At 51.4% G+C, this 20,177-nt stretch overlaps 1 protein-coding gene across 1 annotated transcript; it reads right to left on the bottom strand.

Annotated features, from left to right (window-relative positions):
* Window positions 1-3,274: 3,274 nt before the first annotated feature.
* GGT7 (gamma-glutamyltransferase 7) lies at window positions 3,275-18,658 on the bottom strand (the record flags this gene model as incomplete). The annotated part of the gene is made up of 14 exons (XM_010079566.1): window positions 3,275-3,438; window positions 5,006-5,105; window positions 6,080-6,217; window positions 6,923-7,040; window positions 7,575-7,727; window positions 8,479-8,567; window positions 10,660-10,787; window positions 11,523-11,610; window positions 13,883-14,076; window positions 14,536-14,609; window positions 15,283-15,350; window positions 15,884-15,998; window positions 16,884-17,035; window positions 18,432-18,658. Coding segments are annotated over 14 exons (1,808 nt in total), but the record flags the coding sequence as incomplete, so codon positions are not given.
* Between the last annotated feature and the right edge of the window lie 1,519 nt (window positions 18,659-20,177).

Here is a 20,177-nt window from a genome sequence, read left to right as displayed (position 1 = left end):
CAGGGGGCAGCCGGGGACCCCCAGCCCTTCCTGCGCCTGGGCCAGGCACTGCACTGGCAGCGTGACTCCAACCACCCCAAGCACTGAATCGAGCATCTGCGCCCAGCCCGAGCAGTGGGAGCAAGGCAGGCCCCAGCCCCTGGCAGTGTCCAGGCACTGAACAGGACAGTGATGGGAATAAAATGGCACAGACAAAGGGCCAGAGCATCCTCGTCCCCCCGGCTGCGGGACGGCAGCGCTGGCTCCAGCCTCATCCCTCCCGGAGGCTCTGACACACAGCGATCAGCGCTCGATGCACACAGGTGAATAGCCGCACTGCTTGTGCTCGTGAATGGCATCGAGCCTTTGTGAGAAACAGAGAAACTGAGCTAACGCTCAGCAGCAGAGCCTGTCTCCAGCCTGTCCCCATGTAAAAACCAGTATACATCGATGGGGAGCAATGCAAATGTGGGCAGAGACCAGCTGCTCCCGTTCCCGATCGTAACAGCCACATTTAATATTTTTTATTTTTTTCCTATAAAATTTTTCTGTATTGTTTTTCTCAGCCACTTTATATTCTGTTTTGCATTCCAAGCTCCTCACTGACACTTTCATGGAAAAGTTTCAGGACAAATTCTGCTTCCAAGCTGTCAGACGTCTGCAATAGCTGGGGTGAAAGCGATGCAGTGACTCTGCACACACACCTCTCCAGAGTACGGCCCTTCATTTCACCACTCGGTCTCACCTGGACCGAAGGAAACATCAGGTATTTCTTAGTACCACACATGAAATTCATCAGATCTCATCACAACAGATGGACTCAAAGTGTCAGAGACACTGGGCCAATTAGCAGATTAAAGGTTTCCATGTCAAATACATCTGTGCTACACCGATGCCATTTTTAAACAGAGAAAATGGGAAATAATTCCAAACATCTTTACTTCTCTCAGCCATGACCTCAGGGCCCAAGTTCCATCTTCCAATTATTTCAAACTTTCTCTTTTTTGCAAAATAGGCCATGATCCATCAGAGATTTAGGAACATGCTTTATTTCAAGATTCTGAATGACTGCTGTGAAATGGTACCTTGGTGCCTGTAAGTGCCCTTTTGAGTCAAGACCAGAGTCTTTAACTCCCAAATGAATACACAGTTTCCAGCGTCAGAACTGAGTTGGTGAATTCAGTTAATAAGGAAGAATTTTATCTTTCAAAGTGTTCTGTAATAGTCCATGCAAAGTACTGAAGCAACAATGACTTGACCACTTATTTTGCAGCTGTGCTCAGCAAACCTCCATGCCCGAGGGACAGATCACTGCTGCACCGTACCAGAAAATCCCAAATTTCCACCAGTGAGATTCAAAACACAAAACTGCATCTTTCCCTTCCCTTCCCTTCCCTTCCCTTCCCTTCCCTTCCCGAGGTCTGCTCCAAGACACAAAGTTTTATGAACACTCCGACTTTGGGCAGTGACCAACTCCAGTGCTGATGAGAGAAAAATAAATAAATAGATTTGATGTCCCTATGGTGAAGAAAGTCTCTCCTCGCCCTATGGGCAGTGTGGTGGCACAGAAGATAACTTCCCAAAGACAACGTTGTACTTCCCCCATCTCTCAGCTCAGGCCAGGGACACATTTGTCACCGAAAACGCCACTGATGTTCCCATCTGCTCGGTCTCTGCTGTGCTCTTCTCATGGGTGGCTGAGCTTCAGCAGAGCATCAAAGCATCTCTGTCCTTCCTCGGCACAACGTGCAAGGCTTCACGTAAGATGCTTTGAGATCCTCAGCTGGCAGGTGGCAGGAGCGATTAGTCCGATTATCTGCCCTGACCACCCCGAAACAACCCACGCGCTCCCCGTGCGAACGGCAGCGAGGGTGAGAAGGTGCGTTACACACAGCCAGGTGTTCCGGGTCCCTCGGGAGGAGGGCTGGGGGTGAGGGGCGTAATCATCAAATGAAAGACCAAGACAACCATGAGCAGACATACATATATAATATGTACAGTGGCCACAGATGCGTTTGCATCAGGAAGAAAATAATCAGATTTTGGGCTGCAGAAAATTATCAAATTCCAGAAACGTTAGTGCCAAGTGTCTGTCTGACTTGCTAGTGGCAACAGAAGGAAATGTTCAAGTGTGGGTTGAAGGAAGCGGTGCAGCTGTCAGATGTGGCATTATTTCCTTATTCTATTTCAGACAAGAAATGCAGAAGTATTCTTACATTTTGCACTACGTGCTGTGGACAGAATTGTAATTCTCTGTGTCATGTTTGGTTTGTTCTGTACCTTTTCTCGCACTCTCTTCAGCTTTTCCAACAGAGCCACCAGTATCAAAATATGGAGCTGAAGTACAGGCGTGAATTTAATAAGCAGAAAATCCCAAGCCTCTCTGTAGGGATTACAAGACTCAGGCTTTCAGAGCAGACTGAGACAAGGCAGTGTAAGGAAAGCCCTGAACCCACCTACATGCTCTCCATGTGGTTTTCAGTCTATGGTCCGTGGATTTTTACAACTCTGTGGAGTACTGGCTAAGATATCTCCAAAAAGTGTCTAAGAAAATTCAGCCCATTACCACTAAGCTAAATTCACCAAGGAGGTGGCTGAGCCTCTGTAAGAAAACTTTTGCGGGGTCCACAAGTTGTTAGAAGTTGAAAACCATCGCTCTGGTTACAAAATCAGACTGCCAGTGAGTCTGTGCAGATTCAGAATAATTACTCCTGAAATTCCAAGTATGTAGGGATGTGAAAAAAGGCAGGTTGCATGCCGGTAAAAATCAGCTTGGCCCATACGGAGTCCAAAAGGACTCCCTGATATTCCAGCTACAGGCACCTACAAACACTACACTAGGCTGTATTAATTATTGGCTTACACACAAGAGGCAAAGAACGAACTTGGGAAAGACAGGGAGATGACAGCATCATCATCAGCTGCTTTTAGCTTTGCTGATGTTCCTGCTCACTAAAATGAAGATGCTGGCTAGAACTGGGCTTTGGAAAAGACTGAAATTATTAGCAAGGCTTTGTCAAAAGAAAAGTGTGTTCCCTGCGTTCCTGTAATGAGGACTGGGCTGCTTCCAATTCCAATCATTTAAAAATAAAATAAAAAAAAAAATCAGAGCACGGTACGTTGGTGCTGCTAGCCCCTCTGGTGTCATCCTGGGTGGGCAATGCAGAACGTCCACTCAGCAGTGTGTACACAGGGCCCCCACCCTGGGGATGGAGAAGGGGCAGTTTCAGAGCATGCACATCACTTGGGTTGAGTTGTCTGAGCCTTGGTCAGTGAACATGGCATCTGGGAGGTGCTACAATATTGTGGCTCCGGCAGCATCCACGCTCCTGGGGTCCTTCAGGCCAATGATGAAACTGTTGGTTCTCCTGTCCCCGTGGACAAGGGAGAGCACTTTGACTCTATCCACTTGATGGCCCCTGGCTACAAGAAATTCAATATCTTCTTCAGGAAACTCATCTGTAGGGATTTAAAAAGAGGAGTTTCTAACTGAAACCACTATTGCCTTTGGTGCAAAGCTCTGTCCTACCCCTGTGGGGATCTCCAGTGCACAGGAACCTGCCTGCAGCCCCTATGGACGAGGTCCCAGCTTGAGGGGAGACACGGGGCCGAGGAGGACCCGCGCCCGCGGCTCTGCGGAGCCAGCAGCTGGCTCTCAGCAGCAAAAGGCTGTTCAGCACAGGGCAGTGCTCTGTGCGGGGTGAACGAGAGGATCCAGAAGACCATTTAAAGACGTGGAAGATCCTCCTCTTTAGAAAAAGGGGAAAATAAATTGTTGGCACCTATTGTAGTTATTCTGCTTACGGAACACCAGGCAGTCCCTCCTCTTAAGAGCTTATTAACAAATAACAGTATTAACAGTTCTTAGTCAAAATAAGACGCAAGGGAGCTCAAAACTAATGGTGGTAAAGCAAGCTGTCGAATTACAAACTTTGTGATAAGCCTTCCAACTTCCTCTTCACAGACTTCTTAATCTTCCATCCACCTACCTTAAGTTCCTTGCTCTTCCGCTTTTATTTTGTTTACCTGGTGTTTTGTAATTTCTGTATGAACAGAAGTGCCTGAGGAGAGGAAGCTATGGGGGCAGGTGGACAAGCTGTGCAGGCACACAAAAACCCCACAGTTATTGAAGCTATATACAGTGCAGATACATTGCATATATCTTCTTGATGCCAAAAGTCTAAACCCACAAATAAGGACCTTTTGGAGTTTCGGATTTGTTTATTCCATTCTAATTTCCACGCCTGTGGGTCACACTTGACAAATATTTTTAGATCTTCCTCTGAAACGGGAAGGCCTAGAAACTTTGGCTATTTTGCGTGAAATGAGAACCAAACCTCACTTACGGTTCACTCTGGTAAGCTATGGGGCTTTGTGGAAAACACCAAATAGACCAAGAGTTGCAATAGCAAGGACAGGAGCTGGCAGTCCAGTCTCCAAAGTGCCAGCACCACTGCTGCATTTCCAGCACTGCCAAGCTACAAGCCTCGTCATAAGCCTTGTGTTCTCCCCAGCCGGTGGAGTTTAGGGACACAGACTGGAAAGTGGAAGACTACGATTTATGGCAGTGGTAACAAAGCATAGGAAGGTCTGCTAGCTTTCAGGACCCGTCTGGGTGAAGCGGTGGTTGCAATCTTGTTTATTTGGATATCCTCAATGGCGTAATATCAGATTGCCAAAAGGTTTTAGGGACAGGAGAACACTGCTACCAGCAGGCGAACTGGGACAGAGGGAGGGCTGGAGAGAAGCACCTGAATGAGTTTGGACGGTTGGTGTTGGAGGGACTGGAGAGTGTTCCCAAGACAAGAGGGAGAGGACACGGCTCAGCGAGGGTTCCAAGCTTTGAAGAAGCTAGGCTGCTGCTTTTCGTCTTCCCCAAACCCCTCTGCACCCACTGGGGACCCTAGAACATGGTGAGCTGTGCACTGGGCTGTTGTGCTTCCACAGCAGTGTGCTAAGAAAATCCTGCTCCTTTTCTAAATCCGCTGGATTTGTAGGCGGCCCCACACCCAGTGTCCATACTCACTGTCAACCTGCAAGGTGTTGGACTGAAGCTGTGGGTGAAGTCGACCAAGTGACAAACTTTCACTCAGATTCTTGTTAAATGTTAAAACATTTACCAAAACCTGCAAGAGAATAAAAGATCCTCAATAACAAAAAAAAGTCATGAGAATAGAAGCTAACTTCCCTCTAACTGGTGGCTCCACCACCTGCAGATGCAGCAGGCAAAGGTGATTTTGAACCGTTTACCAACCCGCGTGAACCAATGCAGGGTTTTGCACATACAAAGAAATCCTTGAAAGACGGCCTGTGTATTGTTGGTGGAAAAGTGGTCCCTCTCCAGGATTGCATGGGCTTCTTGTCACATAGTTCCTGATAAATTAGGAGAGTTGTGTGTCTGGAATGGGATGGGATCTCTAAATACGTGTCTGTTACAGACAAAAGCTCAGCACGTGGTTTCAAACAAAGCATTAGGAAGCAATGGTTGCCTTTAGTTTTGCTCTGAATAATGCCTTCCAAAAGGTAAGGAAAATGGGAGCCAGGTTCAGTTCTGCCTTTCTTTTTAGCACTCCGTTGCTGTTGTGCATGCAATCAAGCTATCCATAAGTACTTCACCTCATTACAAATCATAAATTAGGAGGAGCTGCCAAATTTATAGCAAGTGCTGAGCAGGGAGGAGTTCAGTCGGGAATATGCTAAAAGGAGCTTTTCGTAGAGAAAAGGGTTAAAGGGCTGCCAGTCTTCCACAGTTCTGTGAATACAAAATGCTCCTTTTTTTCCTAATGATCCTTAAGACAACCTTTGAACAGGTATTAGAATGACACAAAACCATTACGGATTTTGCCAAGATGCTTTTCCTCTACAATTATGAGTGGTGCCACCAGGAAAGGTGCAAGAGAAGTAAACCAGTAGCTCTGAGAGATTTGAAAAACCAAATTTGTGGAACTGGTGACATAAAGACTGAACTGGTAATCCTGTGGCCACCAATTCCAACACAGCCTGGGACATTAGGAAGGGAAAGCCAGTACTGCAGGGGGGATACCCAGCGTTGAGCTCAAGAGCTAATCTGAGAGGGCAGGTGCCTGGACGCAGCACTGACCTGAACGATGCCGCTCAAGGCTTTGTCCCCGTTGTTAGCTCCCAGACATAGGTACGTCCCGCACATCCCCTCGGATGGTCTCACGATGGTGGGCAACAGGAAAGACAGGGGCCGTTTCCGAGGCTGAATGAGGTTTTGCTGTCATTGAAGAAAAGACACACCAAAGAATTTCAGCGAGCCAACTAAAGCTTTGCTGCTGCTCAAGCTGTGAGAGTTAACTTCTGACTCTTGATGCTCCAGCCAGCAATGGCACTTGTGTCATTTTACAAGGCTGACATCCTCACTCCTATGGTAACACTCTCTGATGTTAATGGGATCCGTCCTGTTTCACACTGTGGCTCTCTTTTACAGAAGGTATATGAAGCCATTCACCCCTTTCTACAGTACCAGCCCAGCAAAGTGCGATGGTTTTACAATACATGGCAAGAAGAAACAACAAGGCAGCGCTTGAAAACACCAGTACTGGTCTGAAATTGTTTCTTTTCAAGATCTTTCTGCTATCTGTTACTTTTAAACCTGCAGAGCAGCAGCTCATAAAGAGAGCCCGTAATTCAAGTCCACAGAAAAGGACAGTTGTTTTAAAGTGCATCTGGACTGTGGGGAAAATAGGCAGCTGCGATATGCAGCATTGTTTGATAGATCTGCACTATAATGATAACGGATACACATGAAGCCTTCTGTTTACTCTGTTTCAGTGGCTCATATAATGAAAAAATTGGAGCTTTCTACAGACTGTTGTCTCTCAGTTATTAATAAGGCATTAAATAGCCTCCCTGTTATGAAGATGAGAATAAAATTGAAAAAAAAATGGTACAGTCGGCTCAAATAAAGAATTTTCATTACCGGCCTGGGAATGGAGTGGTTCACTGTTTTATTTTGCCAGGAGAAGTCCAGCATCTGGCTGTTCAGGAGGACTCCGGAGGGTGTTATTATTCCACTGCCAAAGGGACGATTCAAAGAACTGAAAAGAAACATAAAGAAATCTCTTAAAAGTCCTTCCAGAGATCTTTGCACACCTCGAGGCTTTCAGGGTTCCAATTTTCTGTCCCATCTTGGCTTGACAGAGACTCTTTGGTAGTTGTTTAGGGCTGGTTAGATATGAGGAGTGAAAGTCTCCATGTACCTAGGAGCAGGAACCCTGTGGGCGATAGCAGCTCTGTCCCTCACTGTGTTTAAGGATTCCCCTCTAGGTGACGGATCTGTCTCCATGCCCCCATCAGTCCTCAGATTTGGCCCCCACCTCTTCTCCAGGGAGCAGACTCTGGCCAATCCAGACATGTTTCACTCTAAGAGGGCTGTAGGACCGCACAGGGCAGAGCAGCACCAGCTCACACATCTCCACCCTCTCGTCCCCATGCCTCCTGTTGCAGGGATAACTGGGACAGAGCAGCTCAGCTGCGCCAGGGCTGGGCCCATCCTGTCCCACTGAACCTGCTGTCTGCTCCCTGCTCCCACCCTCCGAGTACCTTATGGAGGGAAGAAGTCAATCCTTTACCTTACAACCGCAACAATGAAGTCATCTGGCCCCATGACAAGGACCTGGCTGGCCGCGGGGCCGCTCTCCACGGAGAAGGGAGGCGCGTGGAGGTCAGCCGAGAAGGACTGGGAGTCATTAACCAGCTGGCGCAGGGCATTAGCTTCCCATTTACTTCAGCAATGAGAGAGTGAAAGAGGAAAGCAAGCCATCAGTGTAGGAAGCCGACCATCTCCTGGGCTCTCGTTGGGAGCACATCTACATGGTGTCCCCTGCAAGGGCTGGCACTGAGGACAAGGAGCTCCTCCGCTCACCCGATGGAGTGAGACACGATGGCTCAGTCAGCACAGAGAGGCCATGCCGCAGGCCCAGGCTCTGTCTGCAGCTGTAAACTCACCCCGACGGACCGCGGGTGGCACCAGCCAGCTGAATGCCAGTCCTCCAGGAGGAGGGCAAGTCAGGCCCAGCTCTGGCCACCAGCCGTGACTAACCCTGGCTCTGAAACCCCAGGCCTGGCCTCTCCCGTGTGCCCGGGCGTGCTGCAAAGGCACCGAGCCCCACGGTGAGAACAGAGAGCCAGAAACCTGCATGTGTGGCCATGACCACCTGGATGGCTGTTTGTCCGACCTGCTGAGAAGGAACATTTGGAGGGACAAGAAAGTAGGAGGAGCCCTCAAGACCAAGCTGGCTGCAGGAAACCTCTCTGTGGGGACATCCCACGACCATCCCCAGAGCCCTGTGGTACCAGCCGTGACCCCTGTGGAAGAGCGAGCCCTAGGAAGATGCTCAAGGACTGACCTTTCCTCAGTAAAACAGAGGTAGGAAAACCTCAGGTTTCCCTGTGTATTGAAAAGAGCAAATCCAGGGATGACATCCAAACCACACATCTTGCAACTGTCACCATGCCCGTGAGCCTCAGACCTACCTCAACATCCCCTCTGCAGCATGAGCCACGGACATGTCCTCAGATGGGTCTCCCAGGTCGCTTGCTAGACTCAGGGAGATTTTTAATGTCTAAATTGAACAAAAAAAGAGAGAGAGAAAGAGAGACAGAAAGAAAGAAAAAAAAAAAAACATTTAGGTGGCTTTGGAAATACAACTTTTGATACTCCAGACAGGAAGAAGTATCTGGTCTCCTGGCATGTTGGCTAAAGTCTACAAAGAAAAATGTCTAAAAGCCTGGTCCTGGCAATATCTTGGTGCAAAGCGCTGCCACAGGTGGGCATGGGACCGGAGGGCATCAGTCCGGCATGGCAAGCTGTGTGCTGGGGGAGCTGGGCGTATCCCACAGTGTTTGTACGAGGTGGAACATCCCTGGCAGAAGCTGCCCAGCTGGCTCGGCCTGGCTCAGGGGTTCCGCTGCATTGCCAGCTGGCAGGCAGGGTCACCAGGATGCTGCTTACTTTCGATTTCCAATCCTGAGTGGTCACACAACAGCAGAGATCACACTGAATCCCACTGGGACAGTGGGTCCTGGGCTTGCCGTTGCCTCTGGACAGCAGCTCCACTGGCACAGCACCACTGCTGAGCAGGAATGAGCTATTCTGCTCACCAGCTGCTACCCATGCTCCTAGTTGTAAGTCATCCAAAGCATTTGGACAGAAAGCGTTAGTCTCAGCACAGTTAAGGGGATGATAATTTAAGAAGAAAACAGGATCTGGTTTCTCATTCATGCAAATCCTGCCTAAGACAGTGTGTTAAAAATGGGGAAAGATGCAATTTTGAAAGACAGAGTTCATCCAGCCCTGGTTTTACAGTGCGTAGCCAGAGGACAGCCACAGGGAAAAATGTGCTCTTCAATCAAGCCAGCTTGTGCCTCGCAGAACGCACTAGACTTTCAGCTTGCACGTCATGCCATTTCCATTCAAGATCCAAGACAGTACATTACCCTGCAGGTAGATAGTTAGATGTGACTTCTGTTTTGATATGTGTCACGCATCAACAACTTCTCCTGAAGTGTCATCATTTATCATCTGGTACATCATTTATCTTCTGATGTGTAGCTCCTGGAGAAGGTGGCATTTCCATGAAACAATCTCCTGCCCACCACGCCAAACGGAGGATGTACAAGAAGCTTGGTGGCCAGCGAAGAGCTCCACTGAAACAAGCAGACCACGTCCACCCCACAGCCACAGGTTAAGGCCATCTTGACCATGGTTGTCCCAGGACTAGCTGGTACTGCCCTAGCACTGAATCTCAGATGTGTTCAGCCATGTGATCCCCAGTAATCAGGGTGACACAGCTTCTGCAGTGACTGCCCTGTATCTGGGGGTTGCTGCTCCTCAGCTGGGACATGATAACCAGTGGGTGAAACTCTTGGCCTGGAGCAAACACAGAGCAAACAGGTTCATCTAAAGCTTCCTGAAGAGAGCTCAAAAATAACTTAGGTGAGTCAACCTCCTCTGCCTCTGCACAGGCCTAGCAGCGCGTAAATCCTCCAGTTGTTGCACATGTGATGAGAGGCAATGACTTCCAAGCACCCACTGTCCTGTCTGCTACAAAGATCTGGTTACATCCTTGCTTTAAAATCCCAACTCGCAAAACCCAGCTGTGGATCTGTTAAGCATCTAAAAACAGATACATACTCCTACATACTGGAAAAATCATGAGCTGGACCGCTGAGATCATGAGGTTGGCTAAAATGTAAAGATTTTTTAAAATACAAAGTGTTGGGTCAGTTTTCCTTGTCGTCGCCACTACAGGTTTTTGCTTGCAGCATCACATTGCTGACTCTCCTGGCAGTGCCCTCGCAGTGCTCTGGTATGGCCAGGGCATAAAAGGTGGAGGAAATAGATGGGACCACCCCCAGCTGCTGTGGAGTCATTCTGAAGAGATGATCACATACAAGAAATGGGCAAAAGCCACAGTTTGTTCTTCTGAAAAAGCTCTGCCTAAGCAAGAAAGAGCTCAGCTGAGCAGGAGGCCCCAGCATCCGCACCTTCCTGAGGCAGCAGCACAGCTCAGATTTACACCTTAGCAGTCTGTTTGCTCATTCTCCTCTGGGAATTACCTACAAACATTTTTGTACGACCAAGGAATAAATAAATAATTATTATTATTCTTTAGCAGCACAAGAAATTCAGCGAAATGTTGAACCTCCTCTTACCTCTGCCATCCAGTGCAAGAAATTCCCCCTGGATACTTGATTTGTGATGTTAAAGCCCTCAAGGATGTTCAGTGCCGTGATCAGTGCAGGACCCGCATGTGGAGGTGGGGGACTGAAAACAAGATGACCTGTGAAGGGAAGAAGAGAGCATAAAGCTGCTTTTGTCAGCTATTGTCTGTTATGACACTTCCCCATAAGCTAGTGCCCTTGAGGACAGGAAAACCTTTCCAGATTTGAGGAGAAACAATAAAAGGCAACATGATTTGAAAAGGATTTCCCAAAACATTCCAGTTGTATCTCTCCGTTTCTTTACAATGGATGAAGGAAGAGCAAGTAGGGATGCTTTTTTCACATGTGAAATTCAGTTCTTGTTGGATGGCAGGTTGGTTTCTGGACTGCAGTATGGAAGAACGGAAATAAAATGGGTATGCAACATTACAGCTAGAAGGAGATTAAGTACAGGGATTCCTAGAAAAGAATAACATTTTAGAAACTTTTTGCATAAAGTAAGTTTTTTGCCCTTGTAGATCAACTTTGGGAACTGTCTTTAGACATAGGCGCTAGCCTACGGTCCAGCTTCTACCTAGACATTGTGTCAGTATGTGACCATCTTACATCTTTACACTCTATCAAAATACCTTTGGTCGCTATCAAGTCAAAACCAGGCCCATGTCAAAGTGCTGAAAACCTCCTGAGCTGCCTACAATGCCTCACTGTCAGTAGGCAACAGCAGGAAACTCCCTGGAGGGCTTTTCTGCAAACACCTCAGCTTTGACTTCAACTCGTGTTAAATGTGTCGCCCCCTCTTGCCAGGCGAAGCAAACCTATAACTGGAGTTGCATGGCAGTGGGTTGGGCGTTTACCTCGATAGACCGTGTGGACGGGATCCTCCACAGTGACACTGTAATTGCTGAAGTCTTCCTCCACCAAGACTCCTCCATAGCTGTGGACCTGCGCAGGAGAACAAAGCAGCGCGCACTGAGAAGGCCAGGTCAACGCTTTCTGCGTTCCTCGTGCTGGCCCAGGGGAACACACTCCACACTCTCAAACACCACTGAGAGTCCCGAGCCAAGTGCCAGGTTCCTCAGGACACTCTGAAAATCTGTGCTTTCCTGGCCACGGTGGCCTGGCTCCCCATTCACCACACCTGCAAGGCTCTGCAGCTCGCCTCCAAAAGCTCACCCACCCCATGGGTGCTCCTCGGACGTTCTGCCGCCCCGTGGGGATGGGGACTGGCACTGCCTCGCAGCCCTCTCTCCCTGGGAGGCGAGGATGAGGATGTTAAAGGTAATTAAGCATTTGAACACTGCCAGGATAAAAGATGTATATCCAGAAGAGAAAGAACCTGGGTGTAGCAGGTTGCCATCACTAGAAATCTTTAGCATACAATTCACACCCTATTTTTAATTACTGCAGGTCACAGTGGGTCTGGTGGGTCTTCCTGTAAGACTCTCCTAGAGGTATGATTTACTAGGCTTAGTAATTTTCATGAACACTGTAAAGATGGGTAATTCCCTCCACTGCAGGTCTTCTGTGGTTGAGTCATAATGGAGATGAGGCAGCACCAGCGTAACAGCACTCTGCTAACCTTAAAATCCCCTGGAACAGGTAACAGTCAGTGTACAGGTGCTACTGCGCTCATGGGCCAACTCCTTCCTTCCTTCCTTCTGCCCAGGAGAAGCCACACAACCTGGTGAGAGGTTCTGCTGGGGTGAGTTGCTGTTATGAGTCCTCTGGATTTCCATCCAAAAATGGGCAAGAACAAATAACCTGTGCATGCTCGGATTTCTAAACTAGCCAGCTAACTTGGCACGAAAATTCCTTCCCTGGCAGAACTGGATGAACCACTGGAGCAGGAAAGCTCATGCAGGGCATGTCGTGGGGGGCAGCGTATCAAACCACCCCAAAGCTGCCAAAGAAGATACAGCTCCTCCTTGGGATCCCTGCCCCTTCCCAGAGCCGTCCCGCAGAGAACAGCCCAGCAGCTGAGGTGGGTAGGCAGGTGCTGGTGCCAGAAGCCGGCTCCCCGGACCGCAGCCAGCGGAAAGCCCAGGAGAAGCAGTGGGGAGCAGGGCAGGGGGAGCCCGATGGCACCGAAAGGGGAGAAGCCCTGGTCAGCCACACACCGCTGGCACCATCTCAGTTTCCCCAGGGAGCACTTTTTTGTACCTGTGCCTTCCCGCTGCAGGGTGGAAACAAAGGGGAGGGTGTTTTGGAGCTTTTCTTGATCTCACCACATTGATGCCCTCCCTGTGCGAGAACAATAAACACTGTGGGAAGCCAGCACCTCACTCTGCTCTGCAGCCAAAGCTGGAATTCCACACGTGATCCCAGAGCTTGCCAGGGTCTTTGGAGTTGCAACCCCGGGCCTTGCTCCTCCATAGAGAGTTTGTGCTTCCCGTGGCAGCCCTCGGGTCAGGGGAGCGGGGTGATAAAGCAGGGTTTAGCTGGGAGACGCATCTTTCCTCTTCCTTGTTCTCCACCTCTGCTGTTGTCCAGGTGAACCACAGGAGAAGATTTCCAAACAGAGCTCACGAAGGTCTACAGCTTGAGCTGAATGAGCCCATTACACATTACTGACGACACGTTGAAGGTGCATCATGGGAACCATGGTGGGAGGGAAAAATAGTGCCACCAACCGCCCTGACTGCAGCTACACAGGTATAAGTATTTTTGGTTTTTTGACCAGAATAATTACTTTGTTTGCTGTTGCTATTTTTTCCAGAGCACCTCTAATAACAGGAGTTAAACCAGGGCAACCCTAAGTGGGACCAAGGCTGTCTGATCCTCTGCTCACAAGGCTCATAGTTTTATTTTTAAACCATCTTCCTGGAGTCTGTATCTTACAATAAAAATTTGCTTCTTAACAGTGGGGCATCTCTCATTACAGGGAAAAAGGGGTTGTCACTAATACTAACACAGCCCAGAGTGGGGCTTGAAATTGAGATTTTTTTTGCCTTCAAAAAAACAGCCTGTCCTGGTTAGAGACAAAATGAAGGTTTCACTTCTGTAGGCTGTGGAAGTGACCTGTGTGTCACTTATACCACTGCAGTGACAAGGACAGGAGAGAAAAACTCCGTGCATTTGTCCCCATCATTGTGCTGACACTTGGCTATGGCTTATCTCTAGGTTGTCACCTTAAGTAGGTGACATCGGAGGTGGCACTCCCAGCCCAGGCTGTGCCGTGCGGTCTGGGGCAGGGACAGTGACAGACATGGCTCACCTCGGAGATGATCTCCTGGGTCAAGTTTCCGCTGTAGAAAGCTGACACCCCTTCTGTCCCCACCAGCTCCAGGACGGCCGCGAGGTCCAGGCGCCTGACGAACATGCCAGGCAGCAAGGGCTGGCCATCTGGCAGGAAGGTCTCCCGAAATTTGTCAGAGTAGTTCAGGTCCTTCAGTTCACTTACGGCTTTGGCTGTGGGCGAGAAGGGGAAGGACATCCAGAAAAGCCAGGGTGCAGGAGCGCGCAGGGGACCCAGCATCACCGTGCGCCTGATGGGGATGTTGCAGACTTGCTGCTGCCTCTAGCCCTACTTCAAAACTAGAGGGAGGCTGCATTTTGCACCCAGTAGAGCTGTGAAGAAACCCAAGCACCCTTCCCTGGGTGGCCCTGGGCTACTGCCCAGTGTGGGCTGCTCTGACCTGTCCCTGAACAGCCCTGGGAAGGGCTTCAGCTCTGCTGCCACCACACTCTCCCCTTGCAGACTGTGGCGCACGCGTTGCCCAGCTCCCAATAGCACCCATCTCCAGGTCCAAAGAGCCTGAACTTCCCATGAAAAACAATCTCCATCCCCAGCTGCCTCGCCCCCGCGCACAGGGGCTAGCCTGCTCCTCCGTGCTGAGCAGCCGCCCCCAGCGCCCCATCGGTACTCACCCAAATCGTGCGTGACATTGAACCCCTCCTGGGCAACACTGGCTGCGAGGCCCAGCAGCTTGGACCACGGGAGCCTGCCGAAGGAGAAAGGACAAGGAGAAACGTGTCTTGGAGGGGTGCAGGGTGGTGGGGAGCAAGCGCAGGGCTGGGCTCTGTGGTCAGGGGGCTCCTGAAAGACCAGGCTGTGGGGCTGGCGGTGGCCAAACGGAGCACTGAGCTTTCGGTGGGTTGTTTCTTTTTAGCAGGATCCTCTCAGTGCTCCACGATGTGCACTGGAGAGGAATGGCAGTGCAATGATGGGTAACGGGTACCTCTGGAGCAAAATCTCAAGCCGGGACCAAGCCCTGAGCAAGTCATTGAGATCCCTCCCTCCCTGTCCCAACAGGGCACCAAGGACAGCCATGCTTCTCAGGGGCCAGCTAAAGAGAGAAGGAAAATCCACAGACATGCATGAAAATGTTCTGCACCTATTTCTTAGAGAACATTTATTGCCCATCTCATTAGCCAAAATTTTGCTTTGCAGAAAACCTGACCAAGCAGAGTTCTTTCTTTTGTTAAATGAAGTTCCAAAAATTCAACATTTTTCCATACAAGCCTCCAAGCACGCCTCAGCTACTGGTTTTGACTGGCAGCTGAGAACATGGTTGGATGGCGAGGGCTCGTGTGCTCCCAGCTCACCCGCGGGGATCCCAGGGCACAGCCTGTGCAGTACAAGGACAGCCCGCCTGTGCCAGCCTCATGCCTTACCTCCCGTGTAACTGGTGCGCCTGGTGCATTCCCCGTATCATGCCTGGCACCCCCACGAGCAGACCTGGCTGTCAAACAAAAAGGAAGAGTAGCCTCCTTCCCGTGAGGACAGGGGACATGGCCCCCCGTTGCAAGTCAAGGAGATGCAAGTCACATTCACATGGAAAGCGTCTGCATGGTCTTTGGGAGAGGGGAAGAGGTCTGTAGCAAGACACTAAATTAGGGAATACAAGTTTTTGGAAGGAAAGAGTCAAATTCAATCCTGGTCTCAACCCAGTTTGGCCAGGAGAAATAACTCAGCAGAATGACATGGGATTGTGCTCCCTCCTGGGACTCTTGCTCTCACAGCTCCCCACTGCCAGAGGGACATGCCTCTTTACCCCCCAAGCCCTGCAGGCTCCAGGCCTTTTGGTGCTGCCAAAGAAGCATTTTCCCTGGACTCCCCGTATCTGTAGGTCCTGGGATCTCCCATGGGGGGAGAGGCATCCTGCCACTTCCCTGGGCATCTCCCCCTTGGGCTGAGAGTTGTGGGGAGAGAAGAGCTGGAGACATCAGCCAGCTACAGCCCTGGAGGGGTCAGCCGAGGGACGCTGGTCCTCACCTTGGTGTCCTTCTGCAGGTCCCCCTCCAGCGGGATGCCCAGGGGAGCCACCTCACGGAAGTCGATCACCCAGCTCTTGTTCTTCCGGATGTCATGGACCAGCATCACCCCACCCCTACAGCGAGATGGGGGTCACGGCACGGCACCAGCTGTCCCTGCAACAGCTGCTGCTGTAAAGCCAAAATGAAGAGCGTGGGGCTGGGGCCAGCCCTGGAGTGATGGGGCCATCGTAGCCGGTCACGTGCCCCGGGGCGGGCCAGTGGTGCAGGGAATGCTGCTGCCCCTCCCAGAAAGCAGCTCAGGACAACCAAGCCAGGGCCAGTGCAGGACGCAGGCAGCCCCTGTGCTGAGCCTGCAGCGAGGCTGGATCAGTCCCTGCCAGCCTGGCCAGAGGGCCGCTGGCTCTGTTCCACTGCCAGGCTGGGGTTGTCTGGGATTTTCTTTCTAATCCGAGCAGTTCTGCAAGAAAACAGGTTTTTTGCTAACAACAGCAATCTGTTGACGCAGCCTGGAGAAGCTATCAGGTGGCAGTGTTTTATGCAACGCTCCCGAGACCTCCTGCAGAGCGGAGAGCACCAGGCTCACGTGGATGCCACCCTGGGGATGCAGGCCAGAGCTCCTGGGGGGAAGCACTCAGTCTCTGGAAGTGTTGGAACTGAGCACAGCGTGTTGCAAGCTCCTGGCACACGTGCAGAGGGGCTTGGCAGCCTGTGGTCACTTTTTCAACCATCTCAAGCCTGAGGCTTGGACTTTCCTGGAAGCTGCTACAGTAGATGCAGCTTTTTCCTCCCTGGGTGTCTCTGTCCCTCACTGACAACTCGGCGCACAGTAAGGGTCCCTGTCCCTGTGCAGATGTGGATGATCCACCGCCCGATGTCAGAGACCTGGTACCACGCTCTGGGACTTGGGCTACCATGAAGGCAAGTCTCAGCTGATGGGGCAACCATCTGCTTGACGACAACCACAGACAATGGTGCAGGGGTGAGCGATCAACACTTACCCGCCAATCCCTGATGTGTGGGGGTTGACAATTCCTGCACAGAAGGCTGAGGCAATGGCCGCGTCTACTGAGGAGCCCTGCTTGTTGAGCACCTCTATGCCCAGGGCCGTGCAGCGGGCAGCATCCGTGACTACGGCACCACGGTGGAAGATCTGCAGGAAGAGGAGAGCAGTTGTGCCTGGGGAGGGGTCCTGGGACTGCCCAGGTCTTCGCCCAGCTCCTTGGGACCTGAAGCCTGAGGCCAGTGCCAAGGCTGTGGCTGATCTGCATTTTCAGGTGCCTCCAAATGCGGGTGGGAGTAAAATGTCCCTTAGCACATCCCTGCACTGGGGCAGCTGTGGTTGCCCTGCACAGAGCTGTGGCTGTCAGCTCAGCCAGCTTTCAACAGCAGACACTTGGAGGTGGTGGGCCATGTCCCACCCTGTCCTCCACAACCCCAGAGCGGGGTCAGACTAATCTGCAAGTGCAATGGGCGACAGCGTGCTGTCACTGTGCCGCAGCAATGCGGTCACTGGAAACGGGAATACAGCGGCAACGAATGCAGCAACCCCCGGCACCACGGCCAGTTCTCATCCTTCCCTGGCACCAGCGCCAGTGCTAATGCAGTCACAGGAAGTTTTAAAAGGTTCACTTTAACCCTGTGGTACAAACTGCTGCATCTCAGCACAAGCCAGAGTGGCCTTGGGAACTGTGAAACCAGAAGGGCCCTGGCAGGCTGGCGGGCAGGACCGGCCCTTCCCACGGGGCACGGAAGGGGCTGCGTTGCACAGCCCCCACCAGCGCTGCACCCCAGCCAGCCGCGGGGCCAAGCCGCTCCACTCCCAAAGGCTGCGTTTTGCATGCCAGTGAGAGAGCAATGAATTTTTAAAAAGCAAATCCATTTCATGTGGACTTGCAGGCAGCTCTGCCCCTCTGTGGAGAAGAGGACGGTGACTACTGGCTGCCCCCCGGCCCTTCTTTTTTGCCCCTCGGCCCTTCTCAGGCTGCAGGACTTGGCAGAAGATGTTCTCCAGAAAGGTATGACCCCAGGGCCATGCTGCCTTTGCTCTGCAATTTAGCACTGGTCCATGGGACAGATTAGCAGGACATTCAGCTCTGTTTTCAGCTATTCCCCTGCTTGGTCCTGGACGGATCCTTTCAGTGGTAAGCCTGGGCATACAGATCCATAAAACTCCCTCCAAGTGGAGCTGTATAAAAGATGCCTACTGCTTAACTAAGGACTGCTCTCTGAAACCATTCACATCTGGCTCAAACCACAGCTGGAGACAGCAGCGAGGCTGCCGGCAGCAGCCCCAAACCTGCCATGCACGGCCACCCACACCCTGGCTGTGGGGCAGGGGCCAAGAGCCCAGCTCGTGTCTCCAAGCACAACCCCCTGCCACAGGAAACAGCTTTCATGACAATTTGGGGTGGCATCACAGAGACTGAGCACCCGGGGTCTCACTGTCACAGTGCGGGACCCACCAGCACTTTCCCTGCTTCAATGCTGGCAAGGAGGAAAGTTAGGGAGCTTCTATTTTCAGAGCCAAAGCCACTGCTTTGTCTTACCTGAGGGTCCCCAAAATAGATCTGCATGATCAGGGCCACCGTCACCCCCATGGCGAAGGTCAGGCAGGCAGTGATGATGACAGTCAGCCCATCCTGGCGGCAGCTGCAGTCTCCAGAAAAAGGGTCCTTGCTGGTCTCCTGGAGAGGGGACACATCCTGGCTTCCCATCTCTGATGAGGACGAGGGCAGGCGCTGGAGACGTGCAGACTTCAGGAAGGAGTCTGGGTCTTTGTGGGCAGCAGGGAGAAAACAAGTACTAGTTATTGAGCAACACCGGGCTCTTATCGCCGTGTTTACCCAGCGCTAATGTTACACTGTGCCCCATCCAGCAAGGCTATTACCTTCCCTATTGATCCCAGCACTCAAGAGACTTTCTGGCTCAGATGCTGCTTTAGGTCATTTTACTGATCCCTTCCTTCAGCTCTAGTTATTCTAAACTGACTTCCCTGGAGATTAAGAGGGGCAACCCCCCCGAATTTTGCTCCATTTCAGGCTATTTATCAGTGTTCAGTGATGGGCTCACAGTTACTGCTCCGTTTGGAGGGGTTCTTAATACAGCACTGACTTGAAAACAGGTCTCTGAAATGCGGCAGGACAGAAGGAAATTGAGACAGAAAAAAAGAAATCCAGCAGCTTATCTGGAGCTAAGCTTGAGCTAAAGCACCTAAGCAAAACAGAGGTGAAGCAAAATGTGTGGCCTGGGCATAGGAAATACCTCTACGGAAGCAAGGCACAGTGAGGGCAGAGAGGAGCAAACCTGCAAACCAGAAGGTCTCGGGGCATCCACCCGCTCTGACGGCAGGAAAGGCTCTGCTTTAATTTCTTGCTTCCTCCAGCTGATGAGGTGGTGAGGTTTTACCATGAAATCAAGCTGCTTGCCGAACACCCAGCTCCGAGACAGCAAATGCAATGGGGGCAGGGTTTTGCTGGGCATCCACCGGACGGCAAACAATGCTCAGCAGGATGAAAAAGTCTCTCTTTTGCTCTGAAAGATGCCTTGAACCTCTGCTTGCCTCAGCTGCTGCCTTTGCAGTGGGGAGGATGCCAGCTGAGCATGTCCTGCCTGTGCACAGGCACTGCCGGGCACATGGAGCTGCTGATGCAGCCGTGGGAACATGCCCATCCCTGCCAGGCACCAAACAGGACCAAGTGGCTCCGAGCATCATGTCAGGCTCCTGGATGAATTCTTTTGGGGGCTGTGGTGCCCTGCGCATTCGTGGTGGGAAGAAGAGGAGCACCGAGTAGAAAAGACAACATGAGAAGCTTTTCCCTGAGATGTCCCCGAGAAGGGGACGTTTCTCAGGTTTGGGATAAGGGAGAAGGGAGTGAGTAGGAAACCCCGCATCCCCCATCACCCTGCCGTGCCTCTCCGTCCGCTCTGGCAGGGACCATCTCCGTGGAGACTGCCAGCCCTGGCCTTGCCATGACATTTAAAAAGACCTCCTCGGTGCAGCTCTCCTGGGGCCAGGCAGGGAGTTAGTTTTAAATGTCAGTGATGCTGCAACCAGGAGTAAACCCCCTGCAGCCAGGGAGTCCCCTTCGGGTGAGTTTAACCTCGTTCATGCTGTGGTGACTTAGCAGTATGACTGGGAAAGGCTCGGCTTTGCCAGCCTGTGCCTCTGAGCACACACAGAGCCCCTCACCGGCACGTCTGGCCTGGGCCTGCAGTGTGCAGCTGGGGTGCTGCTGGTGGGGGCCATGACTGGCCTCGCGGGGCTGCCCCTGGGGCGGGGGGTCGCATACACG

The sequence above is a fragment of the Pterocles gutturalis genome, unplaced genomic scaffold (genome assembly GCF_000699245.1).
Source record: "Pterocles gutturalis isolate BGI_N339 unplaced genomic scaffold, ASM69924v1 scaffold11859, whole genome shotgun sequence".
Classification (NCBI taxonomy): Eukaryota; Metazoa; Chordata; class Aves; order Pterocliformes; family Pteroclidae; genus Pterocles; species Pterocles gutturalis.
This window is presented reverse-complemented; position numbering and strand designations above follow the sequence as displayed.